The sequence below is a fragment of the Tenrec ecaudatus genome, chromosome 6, assembly GCF_050624435.1.
Source record: "Tenrec ecaudatus isolate mTenEca1 chromosome 6, mTenEca1.hap1, whole genome shotgun sequence".
In the NCBI taxonomy this organism is placed as follows: domain Eukaryota; kingdom Metazoa; phylum Chordata; class Mammalia; order Afrosoricida; family Tenrecidae; genus Tenrec; species Tenrec ecaudatus.
Window position 1 is genome coordinate 74,460,376 of NC_134535.1, and position 24,654 is coordinate 74,485,029.

Consider the following 24,654-nt stretch of genomic DNA (forward strand, 5'->3'; position numbering starts at 1 on the left):
AATCCAAATCCAAAGGTGCTATCTTCTCCCAGCCCCCTTCTGCTTCTAACTCTCCCCTGCTAAGTTACTTAAAAGACTTATTTAGGTTTTTCCCCCGATCTGGAAAATGGGGGAACGTAATGCCACCTACTTCATGGGGGTATTGTAAGCATCAAATGAATCCCAAAGTATGTGCAAAGTGGTGCGAACAGTGCCCGGCTCACGGTAAGTGCTGCATGATTGCACTTAGGATGGCTATTACCAGTCTTATTGTGGCTGTCTCGGCTGTGTCCTGACTGGAAGGGACAAGTGTCCTCCTTTCCTGGGGGGAGAAAGCAGAGGGAAGGCAGAAGAGAACCTTCTCACCCTACCTTCCATTCCTGCTTCCTCCTCCTCCTCCTAGGTTTGGAGACAGAGATGCCAGGCGAATAGGAGGAGGATGTGGCTCTTGATTCCCATTGGGGAGTGGCGTTGACCATTGTACAAGTCATTCTGTCCTGCGACCAGCCACCCCACCTACTCCATACCGCAGGGCCCTGTGAGGACGGTTGGACTTCCTCTTCAGGGAACACCTGCCAGATGCCTACTGCGTGGGCAGAGCCCACAGCGTGGCCTGCAGTGCCAGCTCTGCTCCTCCTTGCACCCGCCCACCCGCAACTAAGAAGCGGGGTGTGTCCCTGGGGCAAAGTCTGCCCCAGGTTGTAGGGATGGTGCCCAAGCTCGAGCTAGAACCATAGGGCCGGGGGGGGGGGCGGCACATTAGGGATCCCGACAGCTGCTTGTTTGTTGGAGAAACAGCCCCCCACCCCATCATCTCTGAGGGAGGTCAGTCTTTCATGGAGCAACTCCTGTTCTGTAACTCATGCCCCTCCAGGCCCTACTCAAAGAGCTTCTCAATGGGTACGGACAAAGTGGTGGCTGAAACAGGGGTGGGAGGTAGGTGGTTGAGAAGACCCAGGGGCCAATAAGAGACCTGGACTCTGGGCAGGTGTCTCCGGGCAGGAGGAAGATCCTTCTGCAGTTGGCTGCTGCATGCAGCTTGATTGGCGGCTCCTCCCCAACTCTTTCTCTCTCAAGCACAATTGTGTTCCCCTGGCATTACCCACTGGGTGCCTTCCTTGTCCTGGTGGTCACAGGAAGGTGGCCCTTTGCCTTCACCCCACTGAACCCTAAGGCCGGGAGCAGGGGATTGATTCCCCCCTGTCCCGCCAAGAGTTTCAGCCCCCTGTGTTCGGCTTGGGCTTGTCCAGAGGCCTCATCTAGATGGGGGTGGGGGAGGGGCTCTCTCTGCAGCCAGAGCGGAGGGGGAGGATGTCTCTTTCAAGTCTGTTTGCTCTCTTGTTCCCAAACAGTTCTCAGGACCTAAAGCTGAGCAGCCGGCTGCAACGTCCCCTCCCTCTCCCCCACCTCCCTCCTGGGACCTGTAGCCCCTCTGGACATGCCCCTCCTGGACAATTCCGTTGGGGTGGAGGACCTCATCCTCCTGGAACCCCTGGCACAGGAGTCTCTGCTCAAGAACCTCCAGCTTCGCTTTGAAAGCAAGGAGATTTATGTGAGTACAGCTTGGGCCCTGCTGGCCAGGCGTGTGGCCAGAGAGTCACCTGCTCCTCCTCCACCACGCGCCCACCCTTGAACCTGCTCCCTTCCCCTTCTTCCTTGGCTGCAGACCTACATCGGGAATGTGGTGGTCTCCGTGAATCCCTACCAGCAGCTGCCCATCTATGGCCCAGAGTTTATTAACCAATACCGGGACTATACCTTCTTTGAGCTGAAGCCCCACATGTGAGTGGACGGCCCTGAGGGGTGGTCGGGCCCAGCTTCATCACTATGAGAGACCTCGGTTTCCTCTTATTCTTGCCCCGAAGGAGGTTCTCCAGCTGCCCCATCCTTCTCTGAATCCCCTGAGAGGCCTGGCACTTCTTGCCTCAGCCTGGCCCAAGTGGGGAAGGTAGAATGAGCCTGGGTCCTGGGGACTGGTCCCCTCTCGGTCATTGTCCACCTCCTCCCCTTAAGCTATGCATTGGCCAACGTGGCGTACCAGTCCCTGAGGGACCAGGACCGAGACCAGTGCATCCTCATCACAGGCGAGAGCGGAGCTGGCAAGACCGGTGAGGAGCCTGCGGAACGCGCCCCCGGGGGCCCTCTGAGTCCCTCCAAGCCAGGCCTGCTTCTGCCTAGTTCTCAAAAACGATGCCTCCCCAGCTTTTCTGTCGCTGAGGGGTGTGTGGTGCTGGGATGAGGGGCAATGACGGGGGGCCGGGGGTGACAGTCTGGAGGGGATTCACACTGAGGGCGTCTTCTGGACAGAGGCTAGTAAGCTGGTGATGTCCTATGTGGCGGCTGTCTGTGGCCAAGGGGAGCAGGTGAATTCCGTGAAGGAGCAGCTGCTTCAGTCAAACCCGGTGCTGGAGGGTGAGAATCCCTGGTCTTGGCCCTGCCCTGCCCACCCCTCCCGCCTAACCCCAGAGGCTCCGTCCCAGACCCTCCTGCCCCAGGGTTCCTACCGCCACTGGCCTTGTACAGCATGAGCTCCAGCATGAGCTAGCAATGACCAGCCAGGAGGCCTCTCTCCTCTAGAGAACCCCCTCCCCCTTCAGCATCCCCTCATGTACCATCCCCACTCTCTGCAGCCTTTGGCAATGCCAAGACCATACGCAACAACAACTCCTCTCGGTTTGTGAGTGAACACCTGCCGGGGCCCCTCCCCGTGGTGTGGGGTGGGGTGGGGGTGGGGGAGTGTGAGGGGACTTGAGAGGGTGAATAGTGCAGCACAGAGCCCAGCCTGAGAGGAAGGGGTGGAGGGGGATGAAGGCCTTCTCTGGTCTCTCTTTGAAGGGAAAATACATGGACATCGAGTTTGACTTCAAGGGCATGCCTCTCGGTGGTGTCATCACAAACTGTATGTATCTCCCTCTGCCCATTTGCAGCTGGTCTCCCCCTCCCCCAACACCCCCACCCCCGTGGCTCATGTGCTGCTGTAGGAAAGTGGAGCCCCAGACTGCCAGGGGGAGGGAGCAGGATGAGGACAGAATTAGGGGGGGGGGGTTGCTCAACAAACCTCTCCGGATCTCCAACAGATCTGCTGGAGAAATCCCGCGTGGTGAAGCAGCTGAAGGGAGAAAGGAACTTCCACATCTTCCATCAGCTGCTGGCCGGGGCAGACACACAGCTGCTCAGTAAGCACCTGCCTGGAGCCTCTCCAACCTCCACTCGACCCCAGCGCCCCTGGGACCCACTGCCCCTGCCCCCCCAGACTTGGCCTTACCTGCAATCCCCACCCTGAGCTTTGCTCACCCCGGTTGGGAACAAATCCTCTGACCTCTGTGTTCTATCTATCCAAGAGCTGCCATCTCGCTTGGACATTGCTTTTATTTCTCTGCCCCTCCCGGTTCCTCTTCCTCCCAAACACAACACAACACAACACAACACAACACAAAGAAACACGGAACAGTCCCTTTCAGGAGCTTGGGTTTTCATTGCTCGTTCCGCACGGAATGAGAGGCTGCTCCAGAACTTTCGATGAGCTATAGTCCAAGTGAGCCTCAGTCTCTAGCCGCCCCGCCAGGAGCCTGCCCCTGGTTTCTTCTTCTTGGCTGGTTCTGTGGCTATTCCGTTCATTCATTGATTTTATTAAGTCTCTTGAACACCTGAATGTGACCGGACACTAAAGGAGATGTATAAGACATGGGTGGCCAACGGCCATCTTCTGGAGTTGGACACGTTACAGGAGGTGTGGCAGGATGGCAACAGGCCAGGGCAGTCGGCACAAGTAGGAGGGATGGAGCCCCTTGCCTGGTCCCAGGGGCGAACCCATTGCAGGCAGCCTGGCCGAACGTTGGGCTGGCCCGTGGTGGCTCGAGACGGACGGCACAGCGGGGTCTGGTGGGACTGTAGTCTGTCACTTTGCCTCCCGGTCCTCCTCTTGCTGTGAGCTGTCCGTGGGTTTCCGATGATTCTGGGCTGGACTCGTGCTTGTCTCTTTCTCCCTCCGAGAGGTCGCTGTGGCTCAGGAACCCCCATAGCTTCCGCCTCCCCCGTGCCTTCACGGTCTTAGCGTGTCCCATTGTCTGAATCATGGCACAGGACCTTGTTCGGGCTGACCCTGTCAGCGGAGCCCTCTTTACCTCCTCATTTCAGTGGAGTCTCCTCCGCTAAGTCTTCTTGGGGCCGTACTTGCAGGGCCCCCCTGACTCATCCTTCCTGCAGACTCGTTCAGGCTTCACATTGTGAGTCACCAGGGAGCTCCCATCAAGCTCTGGTTTGAGGAACGCGCCTTGATTTTGCGGTTACTTGCACAACAGCATTGATACCCATTCCGGCCTGAGGATGAACCCAGTGTTCCCCATCTCAAAGAAACAACTTTGGCCATCCCCTGGATCCATTCATTTGTTTACTTATCTATTTTAAGTTTCTGGATGCCAGCCAGGCACTTGAAAGACAGAGACGAGAGACCCAGGGCCAACATACAACCTCTCTCATCATGGGGTAGGGTGTGTGTGTGGGGGGGGGGTACACAGGAGAGTCACTTGGCTCCGCAGTGCCAGAGAGAACCTTCTGGGGCAGGTGTCAGGGTCCGCGGGGAGCATGGTGTCTGCTGTTTCATTGGGGCTTTGTGACCGCTTACTGACTGCGCCAAGCCAGGCCGAGGGTTTGCTGCTGAGGCTGGCCAGTGGGGAGAGCTGGGCTTTCTCTTCTGCACGCCTTCTGTCCTTCCAGGGCACTGACTCCCGAGCAGGATGGAGCGCTTTCACGTGTGTTTTGATTGCTTGGAACCTTTTATTGATTCGGGAGAGGAAAGGAGAATGAGGCTTTTTTATCATAATGGTTACAAGAAAAAAGAAAAAGAAACTGCCGCTATTTTAAAAAATCCACTAGGAATACTCAAATCCCACATACCACTTCAAGATTTCACCTATTGCCATGGAAGGAAGGATCTCTGGAAAGACAGAAACACACAAATGGGGCCCTGGGACAAGTAAAGGAGCCATCCCAGGGCAAGGGCCGGCAGGGGTCATAGCTCCCTGACGGGAAGGCTCCTTCCTGAGAGCCTGGGCACTGACCTCTCTCCCCCACGCTGGCCCTTCCAGAGGCCCTGAAGCTCGAGCGAGACCCGGGCTGCTATGCCTATCTGAACGCAGACGTGTCCGAGGTGGGCGGCATGGATGATGCCTCTAACTTCAGGACAGTCCAGGTGGGTACCGGGCGGGGTGGGCTGCGGCCCTCGGGCGTCCCCTGAACCCAGCCTGGAGAAGAAGACATTGGCTGGGCTCCTCTAATCTGGCTTCTGGTTCTGCCTTCCCCTAAGAATGCCATGGCCGTGATTGGATTCTCGGAGGACGAGATTCGGCAGGTGCTGGAGGTGACAGCGCTGGTGCTGAAGCTGGGGAATGTGGAGCTGGCCAGCGAGTTCCAGGCCAACGGGGTCTCAGCAAGTGGCATCTGTGAGGGGCCAGGTCAGCACCCTTGCCCAGGTCTCGGAGCTTCCTCTGGCTCTGTGGACTCTTCTGGCCTCCTGGGCATGATTCAGGCCCTCTTAGCCGGCTCCTGAGCGCTCCCCAGACAGACTCCTCAAGAGCTCTTGGTGAAGCCTATTGGAAAGGGGTTGGGAAGTTTGGTAGGGGTCTAGGGTAGGGGTCCTCAAACGTTTTAAACAGGGGGCCAGTTCACTGTCCCTCACACCCATTGGAGGGCCAGACTATAGTTGAAACAAAATAACTATGAACAAATTCCTATGCACATTACACATATCTTATTTTGAAGTGAAAAACAAAATGGGGAAAAAACACCCGGAGGCCTGGATAAATATCCTCGGCGGGCCTCGAGTACCCCGCGGGCCGTAGTTTGAGGACCCCTGCTCTAGGGGTTCTCTGAGTCTCAGTCGATTCTTCTACAAAATGGGATCCACCATGCCTGTTTCAGGAGTTTCTCATATCAAAGTGGATACTGTCAGCAACACAGAGCTTCCATCTCTCTCCTCCCCCAGAGTCCTCCATGCCCACAATGGCCTGCTGTGACTCTCCCTGGAGTTGGGTGGGAGGAGGGGGCGCCTCTTCTCAGGCCATATTGCATTTTCTCACCACTCTAGTTACCCAGGAGATTGGGGAGCTGGTGGGTTTAAATTCAAAAGACCTAGAAAGAGCTTTGTGTGCAAGGACCATGGAAACGGCCAAGGAAAAAGTGGTCACAGCTTTGAATGTCATCCAGGTAAGGGCGCCTATGAGAGGGGGCTGCTTGTGAACCTGTCCCATGACTGCCCACTCTGACCAGCCTGGTTCTGTCCCGCAGGCTCAGTATGCCCGGGACGCTCTGGCCAAGAACATCTACAACCGTCTCTTCAATTGGATCGTGAATCGAATCAACGAGAGTATCAAGGTAGAGGGCCCTCTTCCTTCAACACTCCTCTGCTTGCCTCCCCTTTCTCACTCCGGTCTCTAGTCCCATACCTTGGGTCCTGAGATGACCAGTTAGGGAGATGGCTGGGGCGGGGCGCTGGGGCAACCGTGCCTGGTTCTTCCTGGTACTGTGCTATTGCGGAGATGGCAGGGACTTCAGAATGAGATATTCTGGACTCCCTGCTGATCACCTGGGTGGCCTTCCAACTTCACAAAGATTCTATCTTGCACTTTCCTGATGTGAAAAATGGGACATTAGTGCCCATCTAATTCACAGGACTGAGTGAATGTCAGACAAATTTATAGGCACGGCTACCGTAAGGCCCAACAACTCGACTGCTAACTAGACCCAAGAGAAGCAAAAGCTAGGATCCCCTAAGAACTTGTCCACAAGTGCTCATAGTGGCATGGTTTACAGTAACCCCAAGGAAGAAACCATCAACAGGATAAGCAAAGTGCGTGCATCCGTACAAGGGAATGTGATTCAGGATCGAAGGACCGGTACGTGCTAGAGCACAGTGAACCTCGGCAATACCATGCTAGATGAAAGAAGCCAGACACAGAGGCCGCATCGTATGTGGACCCATTTAGATGAAGTCTGCCGGGTGGGTAGGCCCACAGGGAGAGGGCGTAGGTTAAAGGTAGGGCCTGGAGAGTGACTGCAGTGGGAGTGCCTCGTCGCTGCCAGTCCCTAGAGCTAGTAGAGCAGGGAGGTGTAGGATCCCTTATCAAAATGTGCCAGTACGACGCAGCGGTGGCGTTGCAGAAGGGTAAGCGTTGAACTGCTAACCATGAGGCTGGTTCAAACCCAGCAGCCGCTCTGGGGGAGAAAGGGGAGGCTCTTTGCTCCTGTGGAGATTTACAGCCTCAGAAACCCCGTGGAGGGTCTTGGTGAGTTGGAAGAACTTGATGGCAGGGGTGAGTTGGGATGGTTACAGAACTCTGAATGTAGGAGACCCACTGCTTTGCATACATTAAAAGGGAGGCTCGCATGTGAACTATACCTCAATAAAGCTGTTATTTCACTTTTTAAATGATGCACCGGAGGTGCCATTTATTTAGAATGAGTTGCTCGAGAGCAACAGGGTCGATGGGGGAGTCTGAATCCAGGCTCGGGTAAGGGCTCAGTCCTTCTGAGATCTGGTTTTCTTCATCTGTAACATGGGACTAGTCATCCCTTGTTCTGGGTGATGGTAAGGATGAGGGAAATAGGGATGCCATTCTTTTGGGGGAAAGGCGCTGCCAATGGAAGGATGGGCACTATCCTGAGCGGATTTTTGTACCTTTCTACTGCTTAGCAGACCCAAACGCCAAACCAGCTGCTGTTGGGTGGATTCTGACTCCCGGCCACCCCATGGGGGTTCAATGGGAACTGTAGCCTGTAGGGTGTTCAGTGGCAGAATTTCTGCGATCGATGGTCAGGTCTTTCTCCTGAGGCCCCTCTGGGTGGACTTGAACCACCAACCTTGCGGTGGCTAGCAGCTTTGTGTTCATTGTTGGCGCCACTTGGGAACACACACACCTTACCTTGTGCCAAGGGAGCACAATTCTGGCAGGAGTGTGTCTTCCTTCTCCTTGGCATCTCTCCCTGGGCTTGTCTCCAGCCTCTGGAGGAGGCAGAACAACATCACATCCGCGCCTTAGCAGCCCGGTCAAGGGCAGTGGATGCCGTTTGCCTCCTGCTCCAGCCAGGTCATCCCCAGAAGGGCCTGTCCTCAGACTGCTCTTGCCTCTCTCTTCAGGTGGGCACCGGGGAGAGGAAGAAGGTCATGGGCGTACTGGATATCTATGGCTTTGAAATATTACAGGTAAGAAGGCTTCAGCCAGCCTCAGAATCCTAGTTCCCTAGTGGTAGAGGCAGACCACGAGCGGTGGCGGCATGATGGTTAAGTGTGTGACGGCTAAGACAAGGTCTGGGGTGCAAACCCAGCTGAGTCGCTACAGGAGGAAAGCTCTAGCCAGCTGCTCCGGTCAAGATTCCAGCCCAGGCAGCCCCAGAGCTCTCCATGGTCTCCATGACTGAGAGCCGGCAGGCTGTGCGTGCGCGCACACACACATGCACACACACACGCCCCACACACAGAGGCGGGCAGGCTCTAAGAGGGAGATGGGAGAGGGGAGGAAAGGTCTGGGGGTGAGCTGCTCTGACTTTACTCTGTGCCTCACCCGCAGGATAACAGCTTTGAACAGTTTGTGATCAACTACTGCAACGAGAAGCTACAGCAGGTGTTCATAGAAATAACCCTGAAAGAGGAGCAGGAGGAGTATGCGAGAGAGGTAAACACAGGCTGTGGAGGCAGAGCAGGTCCCTGGAGCTTTCTCCTTAATCCCAATCTCCCCTGGGGTGACCCCAGATGGAACCCAAAGGACACAACTTGCCCTCGGACGGTACAGCCGCGCACTGAGCACTGCGGCATAGCCAAGTGACCCTCGTCTCTGCCGTCTATCTCCGGCCCTCCCCACCAGCCCAGCCTCCCACTCCAGAAGGGCCAGTTGTGTGTGTGTGTGTGTGTGTGTGTGTGTGTGTTTGTGTGGTGTTTGGAGTCCTGACAAGGAGGAAGTGACAGCCGTGCTTGGCTTAGGGCAGACTATGAACCCAATTCAGAAGGGACATTTCTCCTGGGCTTGGCACATCCTGTCCTTTGCACTTCTCTAACGTCGCAGAACTCTGTCTCCTCAGGGTTCTCGCAGCTGGGCCTCCTTTCTGGCAGCCCTCTGATGCCCTGCCTTGTCGGCTCACACTCTCCACATTTCTTCCTGGTCTGTCACTGTGGTCCAGGGACAGCCCCTGTCATCGCGGGCTGGGTGCGAGAAAGAGGCTTCTGATTGAGTGTGTGGCAGTCTCGCTCATGAAAGCCCTCCCAGGACTGCTCCCGTGCTCTTGGGAACCTCTAGTGCTGGAATTTGGGGCAAATGTGATCGAAATGCGTGCAAACGGGTTTCTTATTGTTGTGTACGTTTTAACCCTCTCATGACTGCATTACTTTCTGCCTTGACTATTTTGTGGATGTCATGGATATCAGCCGTTTGCACTTTGGCCATGTTGTCCGGAGAGAGCAGTCCCTGGAGGTCATCGTGCTTGGTAACGTAGAGGGAAGTGAAAGAGAGGAAGGCCATCGGCGAGATGCACTGACACGGTGGCTGAGACCGTGGGCTCAGGCATAGGAACCACTGTGAGGATGGCACAGGGTGGCCGTGGGTCAGAGGCGACTCAGTGGCACCTAATAATAACGACAATGTACGTGTTCAGTAAATGACGCGATATGTTGGAATCATGGGGAAAATAGTTTTTGAGGTGTATAGAGTTTGATGCAATGATGTGGGACATATATGTCCCAAGTAGCTTCTGGTGGTAGGATTGGTAGTTATACAGGCTCTCCCAAGGCTGTACAGTTCCCTGCGGTCGGTTGCATTTATTACAATTGGAGTTGCAGCTTCCCAAGCAACCCAAGAGGCTGAAGACGTTGGTGGGGGATCTATGTCCCATGGATCATGAAAAGGTTAATTGAAAAAATATATATCAAATATATTATGCAGACCCATATTTCAAATTTCAAAAAAGCTTAAGAGGGTGCATAGTGTGGCCTCTCACTCCCACTCCTGCTCTGGTGCCCTCATTTCCCTCCCCAACCAAGCAGCCGGAGAGCCTCCTCCCAGAGGGGCTCGGTATAGATACAGGCAAATCTGCAAGGATGGTATTACCACAGAGGCAGGAAATTCACGCTGCCCTGCACCTCATTTTCATTACTGAACGAGCGATCTTTCTGTGGCGGTAGATAAAGAGTTTTATTTTATTTATTTTTCATAGCTACACATTACATAGGGCTTATAAAGATATGCTAACTAACTCACGGAACCAGTTGGGGAAGTTATTTTGGGGATGAAGTAGAAGGCAACTGGACTAACTTCTCCCCTGTGAGTGAAGGGGGAAGAAAGGCTTGCGCTGCTCAGATCCCCCTGAAAATGACCTCGGCTGGGAGGGCTGCTCCTCGGGACTGGTGTGGCTCAGGAGCTATTCCGCCTGCAGACCTAAGCTCAGCAAATCCCTCAAGGGTGGGACCACTGTGTCTTTGGCTCTTCTTCCTCTCGTCTTTCTTGGAAGGGTGGGGTCTTCTGCTTCTGTACCATGTGCGGTGTTTTTGTTTGTGTACTTGCTTATTTCTTGTTCTACAATCTTGAAGGTATTCTGGATACCAGTGCTTCTCCAAGTGTGGTCCTGGGCTCCCAGCATTGGGAATGTCCTGGGAAGGCAGCTTCCAGGACCCACTCTGACTGCCCAATCAGAAACTGTGGGCTTGGGACCAAGCAATCCATTTTAACAAGCCCTCCAAGGTGATGGTGACGCACACTTAGGTGTGAGAATCACTTACGGTGATCTTTGACCACGTACCAACTTTGCTCTGATGTTGGACAACACTTTCTTTCTCGGGGCGGGGCGGGGCGGGGCGGGGTTCAGGTTTGGTGGTATATTGGCAAAGTGGCATGGCCACTGGTTTCCCCCATGCATTTGGGTCCTTCTTGACTTGCGCGGTGGAGTGACCCTTTGTCCCCGTCCTTACCCAACATGTCCCACTCCCCTCTGCACCCTACCCCACCTGCAGGACTCCCGGCTTTGTTCTCCCTTGGGTCTGTCTGCCCATCCCACAGTTCTCTTCCAGTCTCGAAGGGAACAGAAACCATACCAACAGACAGCTCCTAACGACGGGCCTTCCTGATGGTCCTCTGCTGGGCGGTAGAATGGGGCAGCCGGCACAGGTGAGGCCATAGAGACTTGTCTTGGACTCGCTCCCTGCAATGTGTTGCATCTCCCCTCACCAGGGCATCCCGTGGACAAAGGTGGACTACTTTGACAATGGTATCATCTGCAACCTCATTGAGCATGTGAGTTATCCGTCCAGGTACCTCTAAAGCCATGCCTTCCAGGTAGCCTGGCAACCCCTTGGCAACGAGGGAAAAACCGAGAAGGGTGTGGGGGCAGCAGTGAGTGTGCGGCTATTTCGGGAACCAGCTCTGGGCTGGGCTGCTTCTGTTCCCCTGACCAGAATCAGCGAGGCATCCTGGCCATGCTAGACGAGGAGTGTCTGCGGCCTGGGGTGGTCAGCGACTCCACCTTCCTGGCGAAGCTCAACCAGCTCTTCTCCAAACACGATCACTATGAGAGCAAGGTCACCCAGAATGCCCAGCACCAGTATGACCACACCATGGGCCTCAGCAGCTTCCGCATCTGCCACTATGCGGGCAAGGTAATGCGGGCACCCTGGGGGGCAAAGAGAAGCCGGGGCGTGGAGAAGGAGTTGGGGATGGTAGCGGTGGGAGTAATTTCCCAGGGGACAGGGGGAGGGTCAGGTGCTGGGACAGGCTCAGGAGCTCCCAGACCAAGAGCCATCCTCCACAGGTGACGTACAATGTGGTCAGCTTCATCGACAAAAATAATGACCTACTCTTCCGAGACCTGTCCCAGGTCATGTGGAAAGCCCAGCACACCCTGCTTCGGTCTTTATTCCCCGAGGGGGATCCTAAGCAGGCCTCTCTCAAACGCCCTCCAACTGCCGGCGCCCAGTTCAAGAGCTCGGTGGCCATACTCATGAAGAACCTGTATGCCAAGAGCCCCAACTACATCAGGTGACATGCTGGGCACCTAGGGGGGCATGTTACACACATGATGGCCAAGTTCATGGATTATAGAACATGTCCACGGAGAGAGGGGGGCTCTCTGGAATAAGAGGATCGGAGATCCTTTCCTACAGGAGGAGAACACCCGGCTTGGGTAGCATCGGTAGTGGATGAAGTCTGGAAGGCCAGTGTATTCTGTCCTCTGAAGTGTCAGCTAAAGGGGATGTAGACAGAATAGGGGGACAGCCCAGGATTGGTACATCAGCCTGAAGGGCATGTCTTGACCTATCTCCCACCCAGGTGCATTAAGCCCAATGAGAATCAGCAGCGTGGTCAGTTCAACTTGGAGCTGGTGGCCACCCAGTCTCAGTACCTGGGACTGCTGGAGAATGTACGGGTGCGACGGGCAGGCTATGCCTACCGTCAGGTGTACAGCCTCTTTCTGGAAAGATACCGAATGCTGAGCCGGAGCACCTGGCCTTCCTGGAAAGAGGGAGATCGGTAAGACTCCGCGGGGAGGCTGGGGCAGGGAAGGCAGGGAAAGAACTGCCTCTGGAAGAGAGATGGGAGGGTCTGGTGTCACGTACATCTACCAGAGCTGGCTTGCTGAATGGATACTTGGGGAAATGAATTAGCTTAGTTCTCTCTGGAGGGCCTTGGTGAGACTTGAACCCTGTCCCCCAGCGTGAAAAGGGCCAGGGAGAAGAAGTTTTCTCTGGGAGCTCCCTCTGAAGCTTTTCCCTATCTGCGCCCTGTAGGGAGGGGGTCAAGAAGATCTTGGAGGACCTGGGTGTGACCTCAGAGGAGGTGGCCTTTGGGAAGACAAAGATCTTCATCAGGAGCCCCAAGACAGTGAGTGGGAGAGTGCACCTGTGTTTGTGAGGTGGAAAGGTGGAGGAGCAGGAGGCTGCCGGGAGGGAGGGGGTGGGGAGCCTCCCTAACCGGGAGTAGATGGTGGATGAGGAAGTCCCCTCCCTGCAGGGGCTTTTTTCCTTGGACCTGAAGCCTGGGCTTCCCACCCTGGCCTGAGTCTGTGCCAGCTTGGCCCTCTGTCATTGAAATGGAACTCCCTGGAGGCACGCCTCCTTACCCCCCACCTAGCACAGTGCCTGCTACACAGGTGGATGCTCGTTCAATGTACGAGTGATTGAATGAATGAACGAATGAGCGGGTGAATGCGTGAACGAGCGAGACGCTAGCTAGAATGAACCCAGGATGCACGGATGGGAAGCCGCTGGTTCTGTGGGGTGTCGGGGAGCGAGTGCTGCTCCTCAGCTTCTCTCTCCCCCACCTCCCTCTCCCCTCTCCCCAGCTTTTCTTCCTGGAAGAACAGCGGCGCCTTAAGATCCAACAGTTGGCCACGCTCATCCAGAAGACGTACCGAGGCTGGCGCTGCCGGACCCACTACCAGCTGATGCGCAAGAGTCAGATCCTTATCTCCTCCTGGTTTCGGGGCAACATGGTACCTGTCAGGGCCAAGGCCCCGCCCCCGCGCTCTAGTGGGGAGAGTGTGCAGCGGGAGAGGTGGTTTGGGAGGCAGTTTCCGTGGGCAGGTCTGCCAGGCTGTTTGCTTACAGGTCCAATGTTTTCTGCAGCAAAAGAAGCGCTATGGGAAGATGAGGGCGTCGGCACTGTTGATCCAGGCGTTCGTGAGAGGATGGAAGGTAGTGGGCAGGGGGTAGAACTTCTCCACCTGCGGCTCCTTAGCCCCACCTCCCACCCCCTGCCAGGGCTCCCTTAGGGCTGCGAGGGAGCAAGTCCTGGCTGCAAGCAGGACATAGTCCTGTGTGTGTGTCTGGGGGCTTCGTATATACGTGCGGATGGGGCTCTAGCTTTTGCTTCTGTGTCCTCTTCAGTGGCGGGTGGCTGTCGTCTCAGCCCTTTACCTTTTGTGCTCTTTGTGTAGCTGGAAGGTAGTAGAACCTCTTCCTCCAGACGCAGTCTGCCATGACGTTGACTCCCTGTCCCTGTAGGCACGCAAGGATTATCGGAAATACTTCCGTTCCGGGGCAGCCCTCTTGTTGTCGAGTTTCATCTACAAGAGCCTTGTAAGTGGTGGGGAGCCAGGGTGGGAGCTGGGGTGGAGGTTTGGGAGAGGAGGACATGCTTGCGGTCACTCAAAGCATTTCTCCAAGATCTTCCTTCATCTGTGCGAGTTAAGTCCTGGAGAAGAGGGGATGGGATAGCAACCTGCTGGGAGCAACCTAGCGCCTCAGGGTCAGGGGAAGACGGAAGAGCATTTTGGTTGGCCGACACTCTTGGTAACCCCTGGGCAAATAGGGATCCCAGGGACTGTCCATAGGCAAATAGGCCCACCAAGAAGCTGCCACTGAACCGGCAACAAGAGCTCAGGAGGCTGAGCTTCACTGAGGAGCTGAGCAAGGTCACAGGGTGGGTTCATGACTCCACATTAGGAGCTGCGTTTTAGGGCGGGGTGGGGTGGGGAGGGGGGTAAGCGTGGAGGAACAAGGCGGTGGTGGCTCAGTGGTTGAATTCTTCCCTTCTTTATGGGAACTCACAGTGAGCCTGCAGGGCAGGGTTTATATGTCCCTGTTAAGTTTCTGAGACTACAACTCTTTACGGGAACAGAAAGCCCCATTTTTCTCTCGCGGTGGCTGGTGGTTTCAAACTGCTGACCTTGCACGTGGCAGCCTAATGCATTGCCACTATACCACCAGGGCTCCTCGGTGCTGTGTGGGAGGTCTCCCCTATTCTTGGCCATTACACCTCCTGTCAGAGCAGCCGTTGCCAGTTAGCGGAGGCTTGTGTGCTGCTACGATGCTGGAGTTTTCAGCAGCGCTTCCAGACTAATAAGGACTAGGAAGAGAGATGTGAAGATCTTCTAAAATCCACCAATGAAAACTTTATGAGTGAATCACAGCGGTCTGATCCGCCACCGATCGTGGGGCTGGTGCAGGGCTGGCAGTGCTTCATTGCATGGTGGTGGCCACGAGTCATTCCTTCCCATGACCTCCTGTGAAATAGTGGGAACGGCCCACAGGTAAATCTCAGAAAGGGCCTACCTGAGCTCTGGAAGACTCAGAGGAGGGTAGGCAGGAAGAAGCTAGGGGTTGGCCTAAAGACATCCACACTACACGTTTCTGGTAACAGGAAATAGAGGCACAAAACGTAAATTTGTGGAGCTACCACCAGGGTGCTGGCGTGCTGCTGAGAAGGGTCTGAGGGAAACCAGGCCAAGGAGAGAGCAGTACTTTGTGAAGGCTCTGGAAAGGGCAGCGAGAAGAAGGGCAGGCGCCTGATCTTGGGCAGAGGGCTGGATTTGAACAGTGTCCAGGACTCTCATGAACCGTGCCCCTTCATGGATGAGACACATCATCTGGACGTGACTTTGCCCCTCTTTGTTTGTTGTTGGAGAAGTTAACCTGTCAGCAGACTCCTGAAATGCTGGGTCTCTCCCCTGCCTTCCCAAGCCATGCCTGCATCCTCCTCCCCTCTTTAAGGGAGGTCCATTTTCCCAGGCCTTGTGCTTTGCCTGACCTCTTCCATCCTGGCTCCAGTGTGTCTGCTTCTGTGATCTATGTGCTTTCTTGCCGCATACCTGAGACCTGTAATCTGACTTTGTTCTTATCTCCTGACTGGGCCCCTTTTACTTTTCCTTTCACTGGTGTATTACTAGGCAGCTGCTGAATGTCAAGCTAGAAGTACCTGGGTGTGCATTAATATTTCCATAAATCATACCCTCCCAGAATCCTAGGAATCTCTGGGTATGGAGTCTCCCAGTGTTTCTGACTACAATTAATGATAGTGCATACGATCTTTTCAGCATGTACTGTGCTTCAAGCTCTTTACACTAAGCTCTGAGGAGGCTGGGAAAAGGCAACGATCTATGTACACACTTCCTCTGTCTATGTATTCGTGGATGGACCACTGTCCACACAACTGTTCCTAGATCACTGTTATTGCAGGCTTGCATTCCTATCAATCTGTGTTTCTGTTGCCTTTCACTCTTACACCCTTCCCACGGCCTTCCCTTTCCTTTGTCCTTCTTTGCCAACCCCCCTCTTACTTTATACTGCCCTTCCCTTCACTCGGATTCTGGAAATCGACTTGCCTTTTAGAAGGTCTGTAACTTCATGATTTCCTCTTCTTACTTTATAATCGTCATCATAACAGATTGATATCTCTGGTGCCCTATTTTTAATGTTGTGGGTCTGCTTTATTTAGGATACTGCTACACCTGGGTTGACTTCTCGGTGCCTTTGCCATGATTGCTAAGATCACGTTGTTGTCTACCATTGTTGGTTCTCTGTCTGAAAGCTTCCTTTAGTATTTCTAGTAAGATTGGTCTTTTTTTTTTTTTGCAAATGCCTTTCATTTCTGCTTATCTGGAAATGTCTTAATTTTGCAATCATATTTGTGGGACAGTTTTTCTGGATATATGATTCTTGATTAGCAACTTTTTTTCTTTCAGAGTTTTATATTTGTTACCCCATTGCTTTCTTACCTGTGCTGCTTCTGCTGAGAAATTAGAGTTTAGTGGGATTGGTCTCCTTTGTAGAACATGTTGTTCGTCTTAAAGCTGCTCTCCAGATCTCCCTTGTGTTTGGTTTCACAAAACTTGATCTTGATAAGTCTTGGTGGTTTTCATATAAGGTCTGTCCTGTTTGGGGTTTATTCCACTACTTGAACGCCTATCTTCTTGTCTTTCATGACGTCTGAGAAGGGTTCTTCTAACAATGCTTTGACAGTTCTCTTTGGGCTTTTGGATGTGTCTGTCTGTTCTGGAGTTCTCATTACATGTACATGACTGATCTTGATTGTGTATCACAGAATTCTTAGTCTTTCTAAGAGTTTTTGTTGTTCTTTTTCCCGATTGTTCCTCTAACAGACTAGTACTGAGATTTGTCTTCACGCTCACTAATTTTGCTTTCTATTGATTCAGTTCTTTTTAAAAAATCATTTTATTGGGGGCTCATACAACTCTTATCACAATCCATCCATACATCAATTGCGTAGAGCACATTTGTACATCATTACTCTCATCATTCTCAAAACATTTGCTCTCCACGTAAGCCCTTGGCACCAGCTCACCATTTTCCCCACTCCCTCCCCGCTCCCTCTCCCTCATGAACCCTTGATTATTTATAAATTATTATTTTGTCATATCTTACACTGTCGGATGTCTCCCTTCATCCACTTTTCTGTTGTCCATCCCCCAGGGAGGAGGTTATATGCAGATCCTGTAATAGATTCCCCCCCTCTACCCCACCCTCCCTCCACCCTCCCAGTATCACCAATCTCACCACTGGTCCTGAAGGGGTCATCTGTCCTGGATTGCCTGTGGTCTCAGTTCCTATCTGTACTAGTGTACATCCTCTGGTCTAGCCAGTTTTGTAAGGTAGATTTGGGATCATGATAGTGGGGGATGGGGTGGAGGAAGCATTTAAGAACTAGAGGAAAATTGTATGTTTCATCGTTACTAGCCTGTACCCTGACTGGGTTGTCTCCTCCCCGAGACCCTTCTGTAAGGGTATGTCCAGTTGCCTACAGATGGGTTTTGGGTCCTCAATCTGCATTCCCCCTCATTCACAATGATATGATTTTTTTGTTCTTTGATGCCTGATATCTCTATTGATTCAATTCTACACCTTTGGCCTTTCAATATATTAGCTATTTCTGAAATCTAAGTGTTAATCGTTTAGACTTCTATTTGCTGTTTTAGTGTAGCTTTTAATTTTATATTGATCAATTTGTTCTTGTAGCATTTTCTTGAATTCTTCTAATTTTTTCATGTTCTTCTTTTGTTCATCTTTGTCTCAATCTATTGAAGGAATCTAAATAGTATCAGTCTTCTGAATTCTGTATCAAGTAGTGCCAATATTATTTATTCCTAAGAAGGGTCTTCTAATTCTGTGTCTTGGTCACTGGTTTGAGCCACCGTGTCTTGTTTTCTTCATGTGAACTGAAGTCACCTGCTGGCTCTGAGACATTATGGTGGAGTTGTATGTGATGGATGGTCTTATGTTAGTGAGAACTCACCATCTGTCTTCTGATGTGTGTGACAGAGAAAGTGAGTGTGTGTGCACTTCTGCTAGCAGTTCATGTAGCACCGTTTTGCATGGGTTTGGTTTGTATTAATTGCGGTCTATGGATAACCAGGTGGCACAGGAGCAGGTAGTAGCCCTTATCCAATAGGCGGGGCTACAGAAAGTATGGATGTGGCTGGACTGTGTGGGCACAGTTGTTTTCGTTCATCTGGTGAGACAAATAATAGATTGAATTAAAAAACAACAGCCAACAATAATAATAAAAGATAGAAAAACAAAAAATGATAACAGATAAAACCAAAAAAAGAGGAAAGAAAAATTAAAGCAAGAGAGGATATCCAGGAACGAGAAGAAGTAACAGTAAGCAAAACTAGGGAGGGGGGAAGAAATGCCAAAGAGAAAAGAGAGCAATAAAGAAAAGAGCTAGGAGAAAAGTGGGAATGGGAGGGAAACACAGAAACGGAAGAGGAGGAAGGCAGAAAACGAAGCGAGAAGAGGAAAACAGAAGGGAGGGAACTGGTAGGCAGGGTGTCTTGTGTAGGTTGGCACCTTTTGCCAGTCAAGGAGCTCACAAGGTGGGAGAAGTGGGGAGGGCGGGGCCCCTGGTCCTAGGTGGGATTCTTGCTGACCTTTGTTCTCCTGGGTCAGGACACTGATGTGGAAGCAGTGGGCGCCTCCTCAGATGGTGGCAGAGGTCAGGATGGGCAGGGAGCCCGCACTGTGTGTTCTGTTGGTCTGACTGACTACATTTTTGGTCGCCAGTAGGGCGTGAGGAAGGGAGGATTCCACCAGCTGCCAGTGTGCATTTTGAGTCAGGCAACTGTCTTGAATGCTGCTTGAAAAGGCTCCAGATGGCAGCTTTGTGTCAGGCCACCTGGCAATTCACCACCTGTCTCCTTTTTTAGGGTACTTTTGTTCAACTTCCTTTCTTAGTTAGTATTCAGTCCATTTCTCTATCCTTTCTTTCCGCTGAAGCTCAGGGTTCCAGGACTATCATTTGGGTCTGTTTCACTTGGTTTCTGTGTCATTGTTGTAGAGGATTTGTGTAGTATATCTGCCCAGTTCATCATCTTGCTGGAGGCCTTTAATTTTCTTGACCTAAGGTCTCAGATGTTTACTTGTGTTTTATTGGTTATTCCAAGGCATCAAATGGTGTGGATCAGAACAAACTATGGATAGCCTTGAGAAGAATGGGAATTCCAAGACACTTCATTGTGCTCATGTGGAACTTGTACATGGATTAAGAGGCAGTTGTTCAAACAGAACAAGGGAATACTGCATGGTTTAAAATCTGGAAAGGTGTGTGCCAGGGTTGTATCCTCTCATCATACTTATTCAATCTGTCTGATGGGCAAATCATCAGAGAAGCTGGATTGTATGCAGAGGAATGTGCCATCAAGATTGGAGAAAGGCCTTATTAACAACCTTTGATATGCAGGTCACACAGCCCCCCCTTTTTTTAACGAAAAAATGAGTAGGACTTGAAGCACTTGTTGATGAAGATCAAGGACCGAAGTCTTGAATATGGATTACAAATCAATGTAAAGACCCAAATCATCATAGGTACCGTCATGATAAATGGAGAAAAGGTTCCAGTTGTCAACGATTTTATCTATCTTGGACCCACCCCAATGCCCATGGACTCAGCAGTCAGGATATCAAACAACACATGGCATTGGGTAAATGCACTGCACACGACCTCTTTAAAGTGTTGGAAAGCAAGCATATTACTTTAAGGACTAAGGTGCACCTGACCCAAGCCGTGGTATTTTCAAGCACATCATATGTGTGTAAAAGGTGGATATGGAATAAGTAAGACTGAAGAATCGGTGCATTTGAATCATGGTGACGAATTTTAAAAGTACTGTGGACTACCACTACCAGAAGGACAAGAAAACCTGTCTTGGAAGAAGTTAGGATAGTGTGCTTCTTAGAGGCGGATGATGAGACTCTGTCTCACCTAGTTGGGCATGTTGTCAGGAGAGACCAGTCCCTGGAGAAGGACATCCTGCTTGGTAAAGTAGAAGGGCAGCAAAAAAGAGGAAGACCCTCAACGAGACGGACTGACACAGTGGCTGCAACAAGGAGCTCCAACAACACAATTGTGAGGACGGCTCAGAGCCGGGCAGTGTCTTGTTCTGTTGTACGTAGGGTCGCTGTGAGACAGAACCGACTTGACAGCACCTAGCAACAAGAACAAGAGTCTTTAAATTAGATTTGGGGAGAGGTAACACTTTATTCAACCCCAGCATTTTAAAAGTGAAGACAAAGCTATTAAGAGCATGTGTAGTTTATAATGAACACATGGAGCGCTCTGGGTGGGGATGGCTGCTGGGTGTTGCGATTTTCTTAGGTGTAGTAATGGAATGATGACTGCATTGGACAAGGTCCTGGTTCGTTGGAATGCATCATGACATTTTTAGGGAGGGAAGCTCATGATACCTCCGATCTAATTTAGGATGGTATGTCTCTATATGGCGCATGCATTTATATGCACGTGTGTGTGCATTTTATAGGTACACATGTATTTACACACATGAACGTCTACATCTATGTATAGAAAGCGTGAGAGCAAGTAAGACAGGTGTTCACATTAGCCGATGAGTTTAGAAGAGGCAGACACAGGTGTTCATTGCATGGTTTCAACTTTTTTACAAGCTGAAAAACTTTCAAAAAGTGGAATTAAATGGAAACTTAAGTCATATATGTTACTCTCCTCTTTTAACGCCTCTACTGGTGCTCTGTTTCCCTCAGCATAAAAGTCCACCAGGTCCTTGGTGGTCTGCCCCTGACCTGCTCTCTAATGGTCTCTCCTCTGGTTCTGGTTTCTGTAGCCAAATGGCCTAGTGTTCTGCTCTTGGAACATGGGGCCACTCACTCCTGCCTCAGGCCCTGCCTTTTTCGTCAGAGCAGATATCCGTCGTATATTTGTTGCCTGTGCTCCATCTCCCACCTCACTACCCAGCTCAATGAGCTCAGTGAGGATGGAGTCTTTGCTTCATGGACTGCTGTGCCTTCAGACCTACAATGGTATCATGCACAGAACAGAGAGTTTACTTTATTGAATGTGAACGTGAAAAACAAACAAACAAAGAGAACTGGAGTGCTTCTTTTCAAGGATTTCTGGTCTAGAAGAGGGAGATCTCCCAACAAAGAGATATAGTACAAAGAGTAAGGAATAGACATGTGCTCTGGGACTCTGATCCTGCTCTAGGAATCGGGGTGGTGGTGGTGGTGGTGGTGTTAAGCTAACTCTCGAAAGATGGGCAGAATGTGGGTTGGCAGAGTTGAGGGGAGAGGGCCGCAGGAGCTAAGGCACAGTGATAATGCACGGGCTGGCTAGCGGGCATGGCATGTCCAGTGGGGTCCTAGGAGAATACAGGGGTCCTGTGACACGAGGGTGGGCTCTAAGTGGAGGGATTGGAATACCAGACTGAGGTGTTTGGACTTGACTGGTTAGAGAGGAGATTTGGTACCCATCCAAGGCAGTGGCTCACGGTTGAAGGCCATTGTGAGCTGGCAGAATAGGGAAGCCACAGGAGCAAACGTTGAGGCCAGTGTCCTCATCACCCACTTCACCGCCGTGGGTGGGGGATCCCTGGCTGGAACCAGCCCTCCCCACAATCTAATTCTCACCCTCCATTCATGCCCATACCTCCCAGACCCAAGCTTATTTGTACTTCATGCTGAAGGAGAGGCAGGAAGGGACCTTCTTGTCTACCCACTTTCCTTCTTTCTGCCGACTGTGACTTCCCCAGCGGTGACCTTCCTCCTTTGACCTGGCAGGCTCTGGGGGTGAATTCACCCACCAGGGAGTGTCTTTTCTCATTACGTTTACCCCCACCCAGGCACAGAAGTTCCTCTTGGGACTGAAGAATAATCTGCCGTCCACCAAGATCTTGGATCACCAGTGGCCAGCGGCCCCCTACAAGTGTTTCAGCACAGTGAACCAGGAGCTGCGGCAGCTCTTCTACCGTTGGAAGGTGAGAGGACGCACGCAGCATTTCCTGGCGCCTCAGCGCTTTTCCTCTCGTCGATTCTTTCCCGAGGACGTACTGAGCACCTGTTGGAGGCCCAGACCTGTGCGGTGCGCTGGGCATGCAACCCTCTGGTGCTTCTAATCGAGCGGCTCCATGGACACCTCCTGGCATCCTCTCAGGCCCTGCTCTCTCAGTGCGCCTCCAGCCCCTGCCCTTTCTCTCCCCCCCCCCCCGCATCACCCCAAGTGCCCTCCTGCTCCTGTCCATCTCCTGTCCCCTACTGCTCTTCTGAGAGTGTCCTCCTTCCCCCCACCCCCTGCCCCCCACCCAGTGCAAGAAGTTCCGGGACCGGCTGTCAGCAGAGCAGGTGGAAGTCCTGCGGGAGAAGCTGTGTGCGAGTGAGCTGTTCAAGGACAGGAAGGCGTCGTACCCCCAGAGGTGAGGGCCTCCAGTTCCTTCACGTGGCCTTCTCCCCCCACCCCCATCCACATCAGCAGCAGTTCTGAAACTGAAACGTTAGGGGGCCTCCGCAGCATCTGGAAGGTTTGTAAGCACCTGGCTTGCTAGACCCACTCTCCAGAGTTTCCAACTCAGCGGGTTAGTGTGTGTGTCTAAGAATGTCCCTTCCTTCTTGCACTTTAATTTCGGTGAAGATTTACGTGGCAGAACCTACAGCCAGGCGTCCAGGTTTGCGTATACAGGGCCTTCAGTTGCTCATAGCCTTCCCGGGGTGTGGTCATTCTCTCACCCCCACTGACTCCGACTCCCCAGCACCCCAGCTCTGCCTGACTGTGGACCTGGAGGGGAGAGGAGGCTTCCCACTCTCGTGAAGACTGACGGTCTCGGAACCTCACAGAGGCAGTTCTACCCTGTCCTATAGGGTTCCCATGCATCGGCATCGACTTGGCCCTGACTCTTGCCTTAGTGACCCTGAAGAGTGAAATGCTCTCGGGCTTACAAGTTTAGGGACACCATTGTAAAAGAATTTGCTTTTCTGATAAGTCTGGGGGTGGGTGCTGATGATGCTTTTGCTTGGGGGCCCTCTTTGGGAACCCCTGCTAGGGGCCGGCATCCAGTGGAGGGTGGGAAGGAGCAGGGGGCGGGGGAGGACTTGGAGGAGAAGTCTGGAGGTAAACACAGGGCCTTGGGGGTCAGTGGTGGGGACCTTGTCTCCACTGCACACCGTTCTGTGTGTCCCCAGTGTCCCCATACAGTTCCGTGGTGACTACATCGGGCTGCAAGGGAACCCCAAACTACAGAAGCTGAAGGGCGGGGAGGAAGGCCCGGTTCTGATGGCAGAGATGGTGAAGAAGGTCAACCGTGGCAATGGCAAGGTGAAGGCCTGCTCCCCAGACCAGACCACCAGACCAAGGGGTGGCGTGCATGCTAAGGGGTTTCCTTCCCCACCACCCCCGGCTCGGAGCACAGTGGGGCGGGATTAATTCCTGTCTTTCCTCACCCCTAGACCTCCTCTAAGATTCTTCTCCTGACCAAGAGACACGTGATCCTCACAGACACCAAGAAGTCCCAGGCCAGGACTGCCATTGAATTGGACAGTCTGGCTGGAGTCTCTGTCACCAGCTTCAAGGATGGACTCTTTTGCTTGCACATGAATGAGGTACCACGGGCATGCTGGGCAGGACCTGGGACTAGCTGTGGTGACAGCACCCTGGGGCTGGAGGTGACCTGGTCCAAGAGCCCCCATGCCGGGCCTGTTCCTTCATCCTCAGATGTCCTTTCCCTTTGAGGAAAGTGAATCCCTTCCTGGCATTTCCCCCCTCTTCCTAAGATGGCATTGGTGGGCTCCAAGGGAGACTTCCTGCTGATCAGTGACCATGTGATTGAGCTGCTGACCAAGATGTCCCGGGCTGTGCTGGCTGCCATGCAGAGGCAGCTGCCCATCACTGTGACTGAGAAGTAAGGCTGAGAGCTGGGGTCGGCGAGCGAGGGGCAGGCAGATGACCAAGCTGCTGGTCACTGTGACCGGGAGAATTGATGCAGTCCCAGAATGGGGTGTACCAGGTCAGGGCAGGCCTGGGAAGTGCGTTCTCAGGGGGGCAGGTCAAGGGGCAGGCACCTACCCCAGGAAGCGGAGGAAGAGCCATCATGAAATTGCTGGTGTGGGGGGAGCCAGGAGCTTAGAGGGCCTGGGGCTGGGGGGTGGGGACTATCCTTGTCTTTCCATCTGTCCCCCTCTCCAGGTTCTCAGTGAAGTTCAAGGAGAGCAGTGTGGCTGTGAAGGTCATCCAGGGCCCTGGGGGCGGCAGCGGGGAGGGCAAGCTAAGCTGCAAGAAGAAGGGGAGTCGCAATCTGGAGGTGACTGTGCAGTGAGGGGAGCCGACTGCCACATCTTCCTCCTGGACCATCACCCACCCCTGCCCCATCCCTCCCCTCCGGGCTGACACCTCTGCCTGGCAGGTTGAAAAGCCCCCTAAGGAAGACACCCTCGCTTTTCCCAAACCTTCCCAGCCTTCTCCTCCGAACTTAGTGCCCCGCCCTACTCTATCCCAACCCCCACCTCAGCCTCTTGGCCCCCTAATGAGCCATATGACTAATAAAGCTACCTTCCGGCCCCTTTTCAGCCGGTTTCACGTAGACCCTCCTCTCTCTGGCCCCCTCCCCTTTCTCGCCCCTCCCGCCTCTTCCCGGAGCCAGCGGAACACAAATGGTGAGTGGGAAAGA

At 52.9% G+C, this 24,654-nt stretch overlaps 1 protein-coding gene across 1 annotated transcript; it reads left to right on the forward strand.

The window, feature by feature from the left end:
• The first annotated feature begins 1,417 nt into the window (after positions 1–1,417).
• MYO1A (myosin IA) lies at positions 1,418–24,303 on the forward strand. Its single transcript, XM_075552801.1, has 27 exons — positions 1,418–1,531; positions 1,646–1,761; positions 1,993–2,087; positions 2,287–2,391; positions 2,610–2,656; positions 2,815–2,878; positions 3,057–3,155; positions 5,067–5,170; positions 5,285–5,432; positions 6,065–6,183; positions 6,265–6,351; positions 8,114–8,179; positions 8,544–8,648; positions 11,190–11,252; positions 11,414–11,614; positions 11,767–11,993; positions 12,285–12,485; positions 12,743–12,836; positions 13,297–13,446; positions 13,580–13,648; positions 13,958–14,032; positions 21,841–21,975; positions 22,304–22,410; positions 23,174–23,306; positions 23,438–23,590; positions 23,762–23,889; positions 24,174–24,303. The coding sequence occupies exons 1-27, from the start codon at positions 1,418–1,420 to the stop codon at positions 24,301–24,303; spliced, it is 3,135 nt and encodes a 1,044-aa protein (XP_075408916.1).
• The last annotated feature ends 351 nt before the right edge of the window (positions 24,304–24,654 follow it).

Bases quoted from the DNA above. Each gene is read 5' to 3' on its own strand.
- MYO1A (XM_075552801.1), top strand. From the start codon at position 1,418: ATGCCCCTCCTGGACAATTCCGTTGGGGTGGAGGACCTCATCCTCCTG. The intron at 2,392-2,609 runs GTGAGAATCCCT...CACTCTCTGCAG, and splicing joins GTCAAACCCGGTGCTGGAGG to CCTTTGGCAATGCCAAGACC. The intron at 12,837-13,296 runs GTGAGTGGGAGA...CCCTCTCCCCAG, and splicing joins TCATCAGGAGCCCCAAGACA to CTTTTCTTCCTGGAAGAACA.